Source organism: Mustelus asterias, unplaced genomic scaffold (genome assembly GCF_964213995.1).
Source record: "Mustelus asterias unplaced genomic scaffold, sMusAst1.hap1.1 HAP1_SCAFFOLD_182, whole genome shotgun sequence".
Lineage (NCBI taxonomy): Eukaryota > Metazoa > Chordata > Chondrichthyes > Carcharhiniformes > Triakidae > Mustelus > Mustelus asterias.
The window spans coordinates 340,742-357,504 of NW_027590181.1; the positions used below are offsets into that span (position 1 = coordinate 340,742).

Below are 16,763 nucleotides of genomic sequence, written 5' to 3' on the forward strand. Positions count from 1 at the left end.
TGTTACAGCTTTTAGCACTTGTTGCAAATCCACCATAACCTGTTGCTGTCTGCTGCTGATCCTCTCCATTTGACAGCTGTTTTGCCGATGAACATGGCAGCCTCATCAAGGAGTGATTCATGTTCAACATCTGTTTCAGCTTCTCCCAGATGTACAAAATAAATTAATGTCAGTCAGTGCGTGATGAAGGTTGCAGTTTCTCTGACTCGGTAGGGGAGTTGCTAAACAACATTGACTGCAAACAGTAATGGGGTAGTAGGTCCTTGTTCTGAAACATCTATTTGCTGGCTTGCAACTGTACTTAATAAAAGTGTCACGTCAGTCTCAATAACTCATCACTTTTTTGTCATGGCACAAATGTGGGTTGAGTTGAAATTCTTTTGCTTGTGATTATATTGCCCATGTTCTGAAATGAAATGGCTTTTTCAATCAATGCTTTAAATAATTGTGTTGAAGTTCAACTAAAATTTATTTTAAAGCTTATTTATTAGTGTCACAAGTAAGGCTTACATTAACACTGCAATGAAGTTATCCCTAGTCTCCACACTCTGGCGTCTGTTTGGGTCAATGCACCTAACCAGCACATCTTTCAGACTGTGGGAGGAAATCGGAGCACCCGAAGGAAACCCACACAGACACGGGGAGAATGTGCAAACTCCACACAGACAGTGACCCAAGCCGGGAATTGAACCCGGGTCCCTGGCGCTGTGAGGCAGCAGTGCTAACCACTGTGCCGCCCATAATTTCCCCTGCATAGCGTATTGCTCAGTCACCAAAAACATTTTTTGAAAGCTTCGTGGCATATGGCTGTTGTGCTGTGGTTGTAAAAGAAATTAAGAACTCGAAAATCTTAATGTTTCTTGTCAATCTGTCATTCAGGATGATTGTACAATCTTTTGCAGGTGGCTATAATCGCAGGCAACTTTGAATTGGCTGAATTCATCAAGAATCACAAAGAAACAGACATTGGTGAGTCAAACATCAAATAAGTCTGAGATCAAACAAGATGTTGTCATGGTTAAACTTGTTTTTTTATTCATGGGACGTGTGTGTCACTGGTTGGCCAGCGTTTATTGCCTATCCCTAGTTGTCCTTTGTTCAGAGGGTAGTTGCAAGTTGACCACATTGCTGTGTCTCTAGAGTCACATGTAGGCCAGATCAGATAATGATAGCAGATTTCCTTCCCTAAAGTGCATTAGTGAACCAGATGTGTTTTTCCGACAATGGTTTCATGGTCATCAGTAGATTCTTAATTTTTTATTGAATTCAAATTCCACCATCTGCCATGGTGGGATTCGAACCCAGGTCCCCAGAACATTAGCTGAGGTTCTAGATTAATAGTCTAGTGGTAATACCACTAGGCCATTGCCTCTCCAAACTAGTACCTTTTGTTTGCTCTTTAGGGTGACTGATTTCTTGAATTGCAGAAAAGGTTACACACTACCAGCTGGATTGTGTTGCAGCTCAGAGTTTGAGATGGCATAATTCAGGAACAAATCAGAAAAGGATTTGTTTTACCTGCCTGAACTTTCCGCTGGATGCAATCTGGAAAATGTGCCCGGAATGCACTGGACATCGTGGTGGCTATGCCGAGTTTCTACACAAATTAATTGGAAGCATAGATCATAGAATCCCTACAGTATAGAAGGAGGCCATTTGGCCCATCGAGCCTGTACCCACCACAATCCCACCCGGGCCCTATTCCCGTAACTTTGCTAATCCCTATTCCCATTCACCCTGCTCATCCCCCGGGGATTAGGGTCAATTTAGCATGGCCAATCAACCAAACCAGCACATCTTTGGACTTTGGGAGCAAACCGGAGCACTCGGAGGGAACCCACGCAGGCACGGGGAGAAAATGCAAACAGACAGTGACCCGAGGCTGGAATCGAACCTGGGTCCCTGGCACTGTGAGGCTGCAGTGCTAACCACTGTGCCACTGTGCCACCCTCAGAATAATCTTGAGTATTACACTGCAATTGAGCAGTGTAATTGTGAGTAATTGATTAGTGATTTGAATATGTCAAACAAAGCCTCAAGATGTCTGAATTAAACTATTTTAAACTGAAGATATCTTCAAGTAATTGATGTAGCTCAATAAACAGATCACTCACTATCTTTTTTAACAAGAGCAGATCAACTGATTACTTTTGAAACCATTTTAAAATGAATTTCAAATCATGGTCGCACTATCACAGGAAGCAGTCCAGAGTGAGGGCCCATTTGAGTACAGGTCATTAGCCATGAATTTATGTGAACTAAGGTGCCATTCTTTTTGGTTAAACTCAATTAAGTAAACTGAAGGACAAAACTAGATGCTGAGGGACAAAGCCCCTTAAAGGGGGACCGCCCAAAACAAAAACAAAGCATAAATGAAACTTAAAGCATCAAACCAAAATGTGACTAAAAAGTCACACACTCAGTCCCTGCAGTCCCCAAACAGGCACAAAAGGCCTGTGGCACAAAGGTGCCCATGAACATCGTACGCAACCTCTCCAGGGATACCTGGCCGTGAATATAACCATATCAGAGGGGCAGATAGTTAGATCGGATGACCCTCCTATGTCACCCGCTTCCTGAACCGGTCGATGGCGAGTTAAAGACCTGAGGTGCCTGTACCCCTGAAAATTTGGGTGCATTGTGATGTGCAACCTGAACAAGCACGACAAATAGAAACTCACCATGGCGACCTGGTGACATAGACAGATCGGTGGGTGGGAATCACTTCAGGCAAATAGACTTTCGAACCCACATAAAAGATCATGGAAACCCGAGCATAAGTGGCTATGGGTGCAACTCCTTTATATTTCAAATTCGGCAATCGTTTCTGTTGCATCAGTTGATACAGCCCAGATGAAGCAGGTACCTGGGTGGAAAACATATGGAAAGTCAAGGCCTTTTGGAAACTTGCAATGTTTCAGTTACAATGGACAAAATCAGATTTGAGTATAAGCCGTTAAAAGTGACTTCTTTTATTGTATGTTTGATCTTTTGATTCCATTCTAATGACCAAACTATTGTAAGTAACTGTGATTGGTTGTATTTTTTTATTTTGTTTGCTGTTTTTCTGCTCTGGTCTGGTGTGGATTTTTGTGTGTGGAAAGGGGGATTGGTGATATTGGATGAACTATTGGAAAGGAACACTGAACCCAACAGCAGGGAGTTGAGTCAACACTAATTCCAGACCCCCAGTGCTTTGGTTGGTCAGTTATGTTACTTAGGCTATTGTGTACATGAGGGAATTTCTGATGTTATTTCAAACTGACTCTGACAAACCTTCAATGTTGCAATGTCAGCAGATGAAACTTGTTCCTATGCTTGAAAACCATGTCGCTTGTTGGCCATTCAGCTTGTTATTATTATAACCGTTAATAATTGTATTCAAAGAAACTCAACATTTACATCAATGTCACCTTCACAGGCTAAGCTTCTTTTCGTGAGATCATATAGTCATAGAGATATACAGCAGGGAAACAGGCCCTACGGCCCAACTCATCCATGCCAACTAGGTTTCCTAAACTGGACTATTCCCATTTGCTTGCATTTTGCCCATACCCCTCTAACCCTTTTCTTGCCATGTACCTGCCCAAATGACTTTTCATATCATTGAGTCTCTACAGTGCAGGAGGAGGCCATTCGGCCCACCGAGCCTGCACTGACCACAATCCCGCCCAGGCCCTATCCCCGCAACCACATGTATTTACTCGCTAATCCCCCTGACAGTAAGGGGCAATTTAACATGGCAAATAAACCTAACCCACACATGTTTGAAGTGTGGGAGGAAACTGGAACACCCGTAGGAAACCCACGTAGACATGGGGAGAATGTGCAAACTCCACACAGACAGATACCCAAGCTGGGAATCAAACCCATATCCCTGGAGCTGTGAGGCAGCAGTGTTAACCACTGTGCCACCATGCCGCCCCATTTCCCGCTCAATTTAGCGAATGGTTGCAATTGACCTCATATGTCTTTTCACACTTGGTTTGTAAATCCTTCTACGAGCCTCTTAACCGTAAAAAGTATTAAGTAGAATTCAATATACCATCCATTAAACGGGGAGGTGTTCATTGTAGTTTGTCAGTGCTCAAGAGGTTAGGTAATGAGTGTGATCAGTCTCTAGAATCAAATGGTTTTGGGAGATGCCTTGCTTAGACTCACTGTGACAGAACTGCATCTCAGACAGAAAATCAAAGCACATCAATGCCCCATTACACCCTAAAAATTTTCAATTCAATTGGCCTGGCTGGAAATGTATATCGAGGCAGGGTTTATTTCTTCTTATTCATTCATGGGACATGGGCGTCGCTGGCTGGCCAGAATTTATTGCCCATTCCTAGTTTGCCCGAGGGCAGTTGAGAGTCAACCACATTGCTGTGACTCTGGAGTCACATGTAGGCCAGACCAGGTAAGGACGGCAGATTTTCTACCCTAAAGGACATTAGTGAACTAGGTGGGTTTTTACAACAATTGACAATGGTTTCATGGTCATTAATATATTCTTAATTCCAGATTTGTTTTATTGAATTCAAATTCCACCATCTGCCATGGCGGGATTTGAACCCCAGTCCCCAGAACATTAGCTGAGTTTCTCGATTAATAGTCTAGTGATAATACCACTAGACCATTGAATTACAGGAAGCCCACGCAGTACTGCTCACTGGACATCACCCCCAAGTCGAAATTCACTCCCATTGCCTTATGAAAATTATTAAATATGTTGATATGATCTTTTGATGCCATCCAAGTCTGCAAGAACAGTGTGAGTGTTGATGATGAATACATACGGTGTAAAGGTTATCGCAGAGTCACTGTCTGGCATCATTTGTTAGAAGTGACCCCACTGAAAAAGAATGATCACGTTGTGTACTTGGTTGTAACATATTTAGGCACGATCTGTATGTTGGCTTATTTCTTGAATTTAAAACTGCATGAGCCGGAATTCTCTGACCTCGCCCAAGGCTGGGATTCTCTCGTCCCATTGGAATGAATGAAGCTTTGGCTGAGCGCCAAATTCTTCGTTCTCACTGGCAGCAGGGACGGCAGGAACAAGATTGGATAATCCCAGCTCATATTAGCTTCAAATATTGAATGATATAATTCCAGCTGGGTTTATCAATTTAGACTGAACCTTTATGAGCTCTCCCAAACTCAAAGTATTGCCGGAAATTGGAAAGAAAAACAGAAAATGCAGGAAATAGTTGCCAGATCTGGCAGTGTCTGGGGAGAGAAGAACAGCGAACATTCCAGGTCAATAACCCTTCCTACACTTCAAAGGCATTTCCTTGGCTGCAAAGTGCTTTGTAACATCCAGTGACAATGAAAGGTGCTACATAAATGCAAATATTCTTTCTTCCAAAGGTCTGTGGACTCAGTTGCAGACAGGAAACTATCTGGAATAAATTGTTAATTGACGTTTACCAATGGCAGTACATTTATTCCTTAACATTTTAGTTGAAATTAATTTGTGGATTATAGAGCTCTGATTTTTTTTATTCCAATATTTTTAAGTTATGGTAGGTAGGTTGACTCAAGGAGTTGAGACAGACGAATGTGGAAACCTATCAGCCCGAGGGTACAGGTCTTCCAGTTTCCCACAAGTTGTAAGTAAAGCGATAGAGGATACAAAGAACAAAAGAACAAAGAACAGTACAGCACAGGAAACAGGCCCTTCGGCCCTCCAAGCCTGTGCCGCTCCTTGGTCCAACTAGACCAATCGTTTGTATCCCTCCATTCCCAGGCTGCTCATGTGACTATCCAGGTAAGTCTTAAGTCTACATTTGACTCATGCTGGGACTCAGCCTGATACTGTAATGACCATTCTCCTCTTGCAAGAACATCATGCAGCATCCAATAACAATTAGTATTTTTCTGGCAGACTGTCTGGATGACAGATGTCGGATAGGTTTCATGACGAAAATAGAAATCCATTCAAAATATCAATCCATTCATCAGAAGGGAAATAAAAAAAAACAATTGAACTAAGTCCATAAGATGACCTGTTACTCAGCTGATATCAAAATAATCCATTTAGTCTAACAAAATTCAGGATGTGTACGCAAACTCTTTTGAATTTGTGATTTCTTTTTTCTCTCTTTGCTCCTCTTGAAGGAGACGTTTCCTCTGTTCTAGTATCTAGTTTCATGACGGCTTCTTGTCCTCACCAAGGTACAGTGTTCCCATCTGAGGCTTCACAAAATGTCTATAGGAAGCCTTGCATGGGGTCAGGGGGAATCGAAGCCAAGTCCAAACCGTTCTCACACCAATGTGAACACCCAGAGTCAGTAAACAGGGACATGACATCTGACCCACTTTAACTCCTGACGGAGATCTTGGCTGTTATCAGCTGACTCTGGTTAGGGGGATTCGTGGGGTAAATGTGTGGGGTTCTGGAGATAGGGCGGAGGGGTGGGCATGGGCGCTCTGTCGGAGAGTCAGTACGGACTTGATGGGATGAACGGCCTCCTTCAGAACTGCAGGGATTCAATGACTCTAGACCAGTTGGCATCCAACATGGGATTGCCTTAAAAACATAGGAAAGAGAAGCAGGAGTAGGCCATTCGGCCCTTCGAGCCTGTTCCACCATTCATTTTGATCATGCCTGTTGTGGGGAAAATGCTACTTTGTGAGTCAGGCTTGAAGGTTTCAACAATACAGTTTTATTTTAACGAAGCTTCATGGAGAAAAGGCACTGGCACTCCGCAGTGCTTCTAGACAGCTACCTTCTCTCATTGAGACAATAGGAGCAGTCCATCTTTATACCCTTTACACAATAGATGGACCGGACATCTAGCCATTATCACATCGTTGTAATCAAGTAGGTGATCGATCGTTAAACACATCGTTATAGACAAATACAGACATATACAGACATAACCATGTTAACATCGCGTTGTTCTATGAATGGATACATTTCCTACATCAGTGACTATCAATGACTTTAATTTCGGTCTATTCATACAGTAGTTTACAGTAATTGGCTTTCCTGCATTTTGTATTCCCGATCCCACCTGTAGTTAATCTCATTATCTATCCCTATTGTCCTTATCTTTAAGCCCTGGCTGGCTTCCTGTAAGATTTGATTCCCGCATGTTTAACTTTGGATAGCTGTCTGTCCTTTATGTTTTAATCTCAGGTGGCTGTTTGTACTGAAAGTCAGTGTCTGTTTAATGTCTCTTTCCCAGGTGACTGTTTGTGTGCCAGGCCACCATCTTATGTGTACCCATCTGTATATTGTTCCTCCTTCAATGCCTGACCATCAAATTCAATATCCTGATCCCCTCTTTTCCCCATATCCCTTGATTCCTTTAGCCCCAAGAGCTATATTTAATTTCTTCTTGAAAACACACAACATTTTGGCCTTAATTACTTTCTGTGGTCGTGAATTCCACAGATTTACCACTCTCTGGGTGAAGAAATTTCTCCTCACCTCAGTCCTAAAAGGTGGGGCTTGGCTATTTGCTGGACGCAGGGGGTAGTGGTTGGGAAGGGAGGGGTGGGGTGGTGGTGGGGTGGGTGGGGTATGGTATTGTTTTGACATTTGTGCCGGAGTTTTATCGCCTCGCCCGCCCGAGGCTCGCAAGATCCCACCTGAGACCAACGGAAAATGCCATTCTGTGAGCCTCGCCTGCCCCGGGGCGGGCGAGGTGATAAAATTCCAGCCTTTGACTTCAACTTGTATTTCTAGTCATGCTTTATAACAAGTTTAATCCCACAGTAAACAACCAAGTTAGTGAGAGCATTGACTGGGCACACACGCACCAAAGACCTTGTCTGTAGTTTAAAGTTTATTTATTGTTGTCACAAGTAGGCTTACATTAACACGGGACTTGGTGGTTTGAGTTATAAGGAGAGGCTGAATGGACATTTTTCTCTGGAGCGTAGAAGGCCGAGGGGTGATCTTATAGAGGTCTATAAAATAATGAAGGGCATAGATCAGCTAGATAGTCAATATCTTTTCCCAAAGGTTGGTGAGTCTAAAACTAGAGGGCATATGTTTAAGGTGAGAGGGGAGAGATGCAAAAGTGTCCAGAGGGGCATTTTTTTCCACACAGAGGGTGGTGAGTGTCTGGAGTATCTGCCAGAGGTAGTTGTAGAGGCAGGTACAATTTTGCCTTTTAAAAAGCATTTAGACAGTTACATGGGTACGATGGGTATAGAGGGATATGCGCCAAATGCGGGCAATTGGGACTTGCTTCGGGGTTAAAAAAAAAAGGCGGCATGGACAAGTTGGGCCGAAGGGCCTGTTTCCATGCTGTAAACCTCTATGACTCTATAACACTGCAGTGAAGTTACTGTGAAAATCCCTTAGTCGCCACACTCCGGCACCTGTTCGGGTACACATGACCAATGCATCCAACCAGCACGTCTAATGGACTGTGGGAAGAAACCGGAGCACCTGGAGGAAACCCACACAGATACAGGGAGAACGTGCAGACTCCGCACAGACAGTGACCCAAGCTGGGAATCGAACCCAAGTCCATGGCGCTGTGAGGCAGCAGTGCGAACCGCTGTGCACAGTATTTTGATTATTCCGTTGACTTTTACAGCTTCTTTTTTTTGCAGCCTGTGTGAGCAAGAGGATTAAATGAAGTGAGGAAGATGAAAGTTAATCCACGTTTGTTTTCCCAACCCATCTGCAGCTGTCTGCCGTGCAGTGGTTGTGGGAGAGTGGGGGATTATAAAACATCTGTGAAGCAGCCAGGGTGCCTATCTGTACCATGGAGGGAGGGAGCAGCTGTGGTAGTTGGAGGGGCTTTGGAGGCAATAATTGTGTTAAATTTCTGAGAAGTCGAAGGAAGTCCTGTAATTGTCGCCAATCCGGGCCATTTCAGCTGATGATGTCGTGCATTTTGATGGGATAAACTTTCGAAGGGATTTATAGCTGTCATGGGCTGTGCTTCCTCTGCCTGCGAACCAGGTTTGTTGCCCTCTCGTTGTCCTCTCCTGACATAAGCTGCAATACGTTCCTCACTCGGGTTTCCACTCCGATTTGATGGGGGCTGCAGTTTCCCAGTGCTGTAGCATTGAGATGCAAACCCTGCCGACGCCACTTAGGAAAGCAAAGTCAGCGCTTTTTACCTTCCGAATTCAAATGTTGTGCTGTGTCAGAAATGTTTGATGATTTGGAAATTCCGTGCATGAATTGCGAAGAAATCCCCCCCCCCCCCCCCGCCTTGGCCACAATGAAGCCAGTGGATCAGGATATTGAAGCTTTTTACCTGGACAAATGTTTGTGTTAAAAAAGAAATAGTAGCATTGGGGCGGGGGGGGGGGGGGGGGGCGGTCACAAAGTTATCTCCAACAGGAGAAAGTGGCAACAGATGAAGTTGTTGCTGTCCAAACAATATTTTGATTTTTGATTTGATTTATTATTGTTACGTGTATTCTCTCTTCCACCTTCTTCCCTCGGGAGAAAGATACAAAAGTTTGAGGTCACATACCAACCGATTCAAGAACAGCTTCTTCCCTGCTGCTGTCAGACTTTTGAATGGACCTACCTTGCATTAAGTTGATCTTTCTCTATCTACATCCTAGCTATGACTGTAATAGTACATTCTGCACTCTCTCATTTCCTTCTTTATGAACAGTGTGCTTTGTCTGTATGGCGTGCAAGAAACAATATTTTTCACTGCATGTTAATACATGTGACAATAATAAATCAACTCAAAATCAAAATGTATTGACATACAGTGAAAAGTATTGTTTCTTGCACGCTATACAGATAAAACGTACCGTTCGTGGAGTATATGAGGGGAAAGGAAAGGAGAGAGTGCAGAATGTAGTGTTACGGTCATAGCTAGTGTGTAGAGGTAGGTCCATTCAAAAGTCTGCTGGCAGCAAGGAAGAAGCTATTCTTGAGTCGGTTCAATTCTGGCACGGAATCAGTCGATTGAGGGTTAGAGCGTTGTGATTTCCAAGAACACGTAAGAAGCAGAGATCGAATCTATGTGATGAGAAACTTTGTTGAGTCAACTCTGTAGAATGTTTGCATTTAAAGGCTGCAGGGGCATCTGCTGTGCGAATGAATGCAGCATATTTTGGAGTAAAAAGCAATTGGATATGACTATAATGAGTTGGAATGACGCTAAATTCATATTCCACATGCAACCTTCTCATGTGCTGAACACAACATTTTTGGATGACTAGATAGACAGACAGACAGACCGATAGGATGAAAGAATTAAATAGCACAACCCTTAAACATGTTCAGGTAGTTCGTTTCCAAATTTCGAATGTTTGTTAATGCATGCCCTGGAGGCAATGTTGGAGGGACTTTCTCAATGAATGTTTACAGCACGATAACTTAATTAGTCGACATTGCATTGCCAAGGGGCCTTCAGATCATTTTCTGAACACGTTGCTACTTAAAACACATTGTTATTCCGTTGAAACTTTGCTATATGTGGTTTAAATCTCACCAAGACAGTGATGGGGAGATATTGGAAATGCGACTGTTTGGGAAATTGGAAACTTATGATGTGGGTGTGGAAGATTGGCCCCAGTACGGCAAAAATATGAGATATTTCTCAGGAGAGAAGGAGACAACTAGGCAAATGTCATCCTCCTGACCGCTTGGGGCCCCAACTTTCAGCACCATAAAAGTTTAACCTATCCGGCAGCCCCGGATTCAGAATCTTTTGACAGATTGGTAGGTATGGTATCGGACTACTATGACCCTAAATTGTCTATTATATTGCAATGCTATACAGCAATTAGACTCCCTCCAGAACCAGTTACTGAATTCTTGACAAGACTGGAAATTAGCGAAACACTGTGAATACGGGGTCAGCACTTTTGGAAATGTTATGTTTAGTATGTGGAATTAATAATATTGCCACCCAAAGGAAGCTACAGGGCCTCAAGAAAGCCACAGAACTGGCCCTTTCCTGCAAAAACATAGAAAAAGGGGCCAAGGAGCTTCAACGGTCAATAGACAGTGCCATCCTCAGCCTTGGGTGACGACCATAATGCAGAACCATGTCCCCAGTGGGTAATGCCCGTGACTCCCATTTACTGCAAAGAAAGGGTGATTGGAGTCGGAGATTCCAGAACTAGACAGGAAATCTCTCCACAATACAATGAGGAGCGAGCACATCTGTGCAATACTTGTAGCCGTAGAGTCCGCCCCAAACATGGCCTCTGAAACAGGCAAAACATGTACCGTCCAGGCCAAAGGGTGAAGCCACCTCAGGACAGATTTTGCAAATAAACCAGGCCTAAAATAAGGAATTGATCCAGCTAAATTGCATCACTGCACCCAAAATGGCTCCAATCAAGACTAATCTTGAGTTAACTGGCCGCCCCCTAGACATGGAAGTAGACAAAGGGACCGCTGTATCTACCACTGGGAAGCAAAACTTTAGGCAACTCCAATTGGGCATCTATAATTTGGGACACTAAGGTTAGATTGGCCATATATACTGGGGAGCCATTATGTATTGTTGAGACCACTGTAACCCCAGTTACGCACGGGCAACAGACAGTCTGACTCCCCCAATAGTTTATTATTTTATTAGTGTCACAAGTAGGCTTACATTAACACTGCAATGAAGTTACTGTGAAAATCCCCTAGTCGCCACAGTCCAGCGCCTGTTCGGGTACACTGAGGGAGAGTTTAGCATGGCCAACCCACCTAACCAGCACGTCTTTCAGACTGTGGGAGGAAACCGGAGCACCCGGAGGAAACCCACGCAGACATGGAGAGGATGTGCAGATTCCACACAGTCACCCAAGCCAGGAACCGAACCCATGTCCCTGATACTGTGAGGCAGCAGTGCTAACCACTGTGCCACAGGGCGCCCGAGTGGTGCAATGACCAGGGCCCAATGTTTTGGAAGGGACTGTCTACAGAAAATCCACCTGAATTGGCAACAGATCTTTAAAATGGGTACTGGCAATTTATACAAAGTCATTGGGAAGTATCCCAAAGTGTTCTAAGGACCCTTGGGAAGATTAGAGGTGCTGGGGCCAAGATCTACATCGACCCAGAGGCCTGAGCTAAATACTTCACAGCACGACTGGTCTCCTATGCCCGACATGCCAAAGTAGAGGCCAAGTTGGAACTTGGCATGATTCATCCAGTACAATTTACTGAATGGGCCACGCCAGGAGTCCCAGTTCTAAAACTTGACAATTGCGTCTGTCTGTGTGGAGATTATAATTGACAGTCCACAGTCGTTCCCGCTTAGACAGATACCCCACGCCACACACAGAACACTTGTATGCAAAGCTGGCTGGGGGTCACATATTTTCCAAATTAGACATGGACCATGCCTACCTCCAACTGGAGCTTGAGGTGTCATCCAGGAAGTATGTCACCATAAATACTCACAAAGGACTGTATGAGTACACTTGTTTGCCCTTTTGGGGTATCTTTGGCTTGTGCCATTTTTCAAAGGGTGATGAAGAACATTCTTCAAGGGGTGTCCAGAGTGGCAGTCTATCTGGATGTTGTTGTAATCTCAGGAGCTCCTGCAATGGAACATTTGGAGAGTTTTGAGGAGGTCGTGCAGCTTTTTTCTGATGCAGGCATCCGATTAAAAATGGAAAAATATATGTTCCAGATCAATGAGGTAATGTAGCACTGTAGCGCTGTAGCACGGTAGCACAGTGGTTAGCACTGCTGCTTCACAGCTCCAGGGTCCCGGGTTCGATTCCCGGCTCCGGTCACTGTCTGTGTGGAGTTTGCACATTCTCCTCGTGTCTGCGTGGGTTTCCTCCGGGTGCTCTGGTTTCCTCCCACAGTCCAAAGATGTGCAGGTTAGGTTGATTGGCCATGCTAAAATTGCCCCTTAGTGTCCTGGGATGCGTAGGTTAGAGGGATGAGTGGGTAAATATGTGGGGGTAGGGCCTGGGTGGGATTGTGGTCGGTGCAGACTCGATGGGCCGAATGGCCTCCTTCTGCACTGTAGGGTTTCTATGGGTTTCTATGTAGCTCAGGTACAGAGTTGAGAAGGATGGATTACACCCTGTCAAAGAGAAGGTGAAGGCCATAACAGGGGCTCCGATTCCGAGAAACACAACGGAGTTTAATCTTTCCGAGGTCTTATAAATTACTGTGGAAATTTGATACCAGATTTGGCGGCCTGGCTGGCTGCCCTCCACATACTGTCAAAAAAAAAATCCCAAATGGTCATGGCAAACGCCACAGGAGAAAGCCATTGCAAACATCAAACAACAGTTGCTGTCAACAAAAATATTGGCCCATTATGACCACCTGAGACCACTCATGTAACCTGCGATGCTTCCCCCTGTAGGATAGGAGTGGTATTATCACACCATTGGGATGATGGCATAGAATGTCTCATTGCATATGTTTCACAAACGCTGTTGGAGGCAGACAGTGGGTATGCCCAGAGCGAAAAAGAAAGTTTGGCCATGGTGCTCATGGTGAAAATGTTTCAACAGTACGTCTACGGTTGGCATTTCACCATCGCAACTGATTACAAACCTCTGTTGGGCCTCTTTGAGGAAGACAAGGTGATTTCTCCCATTGCGGCAACCTGGATCCAACACCAGTAGGTGCCTATGAATGCAGCTTAGAACATTGTCTAGGAAGACATATAGCTGACGCGGAGGTCTTGAGCCATTTGCCGCTATTCACCAGCCTACCATCTCCTCCAAAGATGGATGAAGACATCATGACTGTGAACTTCATGGACACTCTGCCAGTATCCACCAAGCAAATCCAGACATGGACCCAAAAGGACCTTAATTGATGAAACTACTTCACGTCGTCCTAAGTGGTGGACCACAAGAGCATCCTACAGAGGATTTGAAACATTGGACGGGATCTTCCGGCCGTGCTCGCCCCCAAACCAGAAAATCCCACCTCACACTTTTCCTTTTTAACTGTAGGACTATGCCATAAATGATGACGGGAATAGCCCAGGCAGAGCTATTGATGGGCCAATGCCTTTGGACGAGGCTTAGCTTCACGTTCCCAAATTTGTCCGGCAATGTTGAGTCAAATCAAGAAGCCCAGAAAAGGGGCCATGATAGTCAGAGACCAGATCGAGTTTTCAAACCGGAAGGTATGGTCCACATGAGGGATTTCGGTGATGGCTCTCCGTGAATTCCGGGAATTATTCTCAAGAAATAGGATTCGTGTCTTATAAGGCAGACACCAGAGAGAAGACCTTAAAAAAGCACATGGATGAAAACCATCATAGAGAACCTTCTGCAGAGGCAAATGTTTCTACAGACTCGCCACTGTCGGTGTCCTTTGCATTGGCCTGTGGACGGGAACCCTGCCGCCTAAAAACTCAAGAACGAATCACCTTGATGATAACGGTTCTGGCTCAGACATGGAGTCAGAGGTGGCAAACACCCAGTCAGAGATCACCACTGAGGATGAGCCCCATTTAGTGGCTCTCCGACACTCATCATGGAAGAGGCATTCATCTATCTGTTCCACAGCTCCCAAGTCAGAATCTACAAGAGATGGAGATGAAGCCGTGGGCAAAGAGATGGAGAACATCCCCATCACCATGGGAGTGAGGGGGAAACCCTCAGACTCAGCGATGGAGGGGTGTGATAACCCCCAAGAGGTCTCTGGGGAATCACTGATAGATCTCCCTGTGGGGCTCGTTGAGGATGAGCTCCCCTGGTTACAGGCAGTGGCCTACCCAGCTGGAACTCATTACCTGAGCCTTTTGCTATGGCAGGCCCAGGACTGGGCCTGCTGAACTGCAGTCCTAAGCAGGGACTAGTGTGTGTTCATCATGGTAGTGGTTTTACTTTGTATTCTGTCAATAAACAATGTTCTTTTCCAGTTGGGCTTCCTAAGTCATTACATTCTATTAAGTAGGTTGAGAAAGCTACTGCTCAGAAGGAAAGAATAGATGAAGAATCGTAAAAGATCAATTGAGCAACATTATATGTTGACAGCCTGAGATTTACGAACAACATTTCACAGCTTGTGTTATTTGTACTGAGGCCTGAGTAGCTTTTCCTGTTTTTCAAAAGGAAGTTATTTATTTCTGTGCTGATATACTAACCAAGCTGCAATTGTTCTGTAATTGCCCATGCCACACAGGGAGGTTTGAATGTCTATCTGTGTTGGTCTCTTGATCCTGCTCACATCAAGTTTCACTCTATAATATTTCAAAGTGGTTATTAGCAATTTGGAAGAAAAAAAAATTGACTCCCTTCAATACTGTAGTGCGACACACCGGAATATTATACTTCAAGACAAATTGGTACCATATATCCATTGGCGTTTCGAAGAATAAGAGGTTTATCTTGCTTTTATTCTTAATCGTTTATGGGATGTGGGTGTCACGAGCTGGGCCAACATTTTTTGCCCATCCCATTAAGAGTCAACCACGTTGCTGTGGGTCTGGAGTCACATGTTGGCCAGACCAGGGCGGCACGGTGACACAGTGGTTGGCACTGCTGCCTCACAGCGCCAGGGACCCAGGTTCAATTCCAGCCTCAGGTCACGGGTCTGTGTGGAGTTTGCACATTCTCCCCGTGTCTGCGTGGGTTTCCTCCGGGTGCTCCAGTTTTCTCCCACAGTCCAAAGATGCGCGGGTTAGGTGGATTGGCCATGGTAAATTGACCCTAGTGTCAGGGGGATTAGCAGGGTTAATTTGTGGGGTTATGGAGATAGGGCCTGGGTGGGATTGTGGTTGTGGCAGACTCGATGGGCCAAATGGCCTCCTTCTGCACTGTAGGGATTCTATGAAAATGGCAGATTTCCTTCCCTAAAGGACATTAGTGAATCAGATGGCTTGCGACAATCGACAATGGTTTCATAGTCATCATGAGATTATTAATTCCAGATTTTTGTTGAATTCAAATTTCGGGTGGTGGGATTTGAAGCTGGGCCTCAGAGCATTGCCCTGGGTCTCTCGATTACCAGTCCAGTGATAATACCACTATGCCACTGTCTCCTCCTTGAAACATACAACAATCCTGAGGGAACTTGACAGAAAGCTGGAGGATGTGGGGAAGGCTAGAACTAGGCAGCTCAGTTTAAGGATACAAGGTCTCCCTTCTAAGACTTGAGATGAGGAGGAATGTTTTTCTCACAAATGCTCGTAATTGGGATTCCCTTCCCCGGAGAGCACTAGAGGCTGGATCATCAAACTTCTTCAAGATAGAGTGAGACAGATTTTCGACGGATAAGGGAATTGAGGATTCCTGGAGCCAGACAGGGAACTTGAATTCAGACACAACCAGATGAGTCAAGATCTGATTGAGTGGTGGAGCAGGCTCGAAAGGTCAAAATGGCCTACTCCTGCTCCGAGGTCCCATGTTTCGATGACTCTATCACATACGCAGTGCTGCGTGGTTATTTTAAAAGCATAACTTGTCAGAAAATGTGATTTTAGGTGCAACAGGGATTATCCAATTCGTAAAATGATGTGACATTCACCCATTTCCATCCAGGCCACGGATTTACTATTTTACACTAGATGGATCACGTGGCAGAAAAATATTCCAAAACTACCATTTTAAAAATCCCTTCCAAAATCTTTTAAGCACACAAAATGAAAATGATAAAGGCATCTCTGTGATCATAAACAAATGGCATTGTGGAATGTAATCCCCAAAACAGATGTCCAGGTATTACTTCCATATAATAAAAATTGTTAGGATCCTGGATGAGCCCCCAATTTCCGTTCGGGTGCTGGACCAGAACGCAAGTTACATTAGGAAGTCAAACTGGACTGCAATAATTTTTTTTTTGGCACATATGTGAGGAACATAGAAACTAGAAGCAGGAGTAGGCAATTCGGTCCTTCGAGCCTGCT

General features: G+C 44.6%; 1 protein-coding gene across 1 annotated transcript in view; it reads left to right on the forward strand.

Moving 5' to 3' along the window:
* The window catches only part of LOC144485276 (SH3 and multiple ankyrin repeat domains protein 2-like), a gene marked incomplete at its 3' end in the record, with an annotated part of 595,748 nt that overhangs the window by 105,654 nt on the left and 473,331 nt on the right, over positions 1-16,763 (forward strand). The window contains exon 9 of the mRNA XM_078203484.1: positions 903-969. Coding sequence (XP_078059610.1) covers positions 903-969 — 67 coding nt within the window. The remainder of the gene's footprint in view (positions 1-902; positions 970-16,763) is intronic.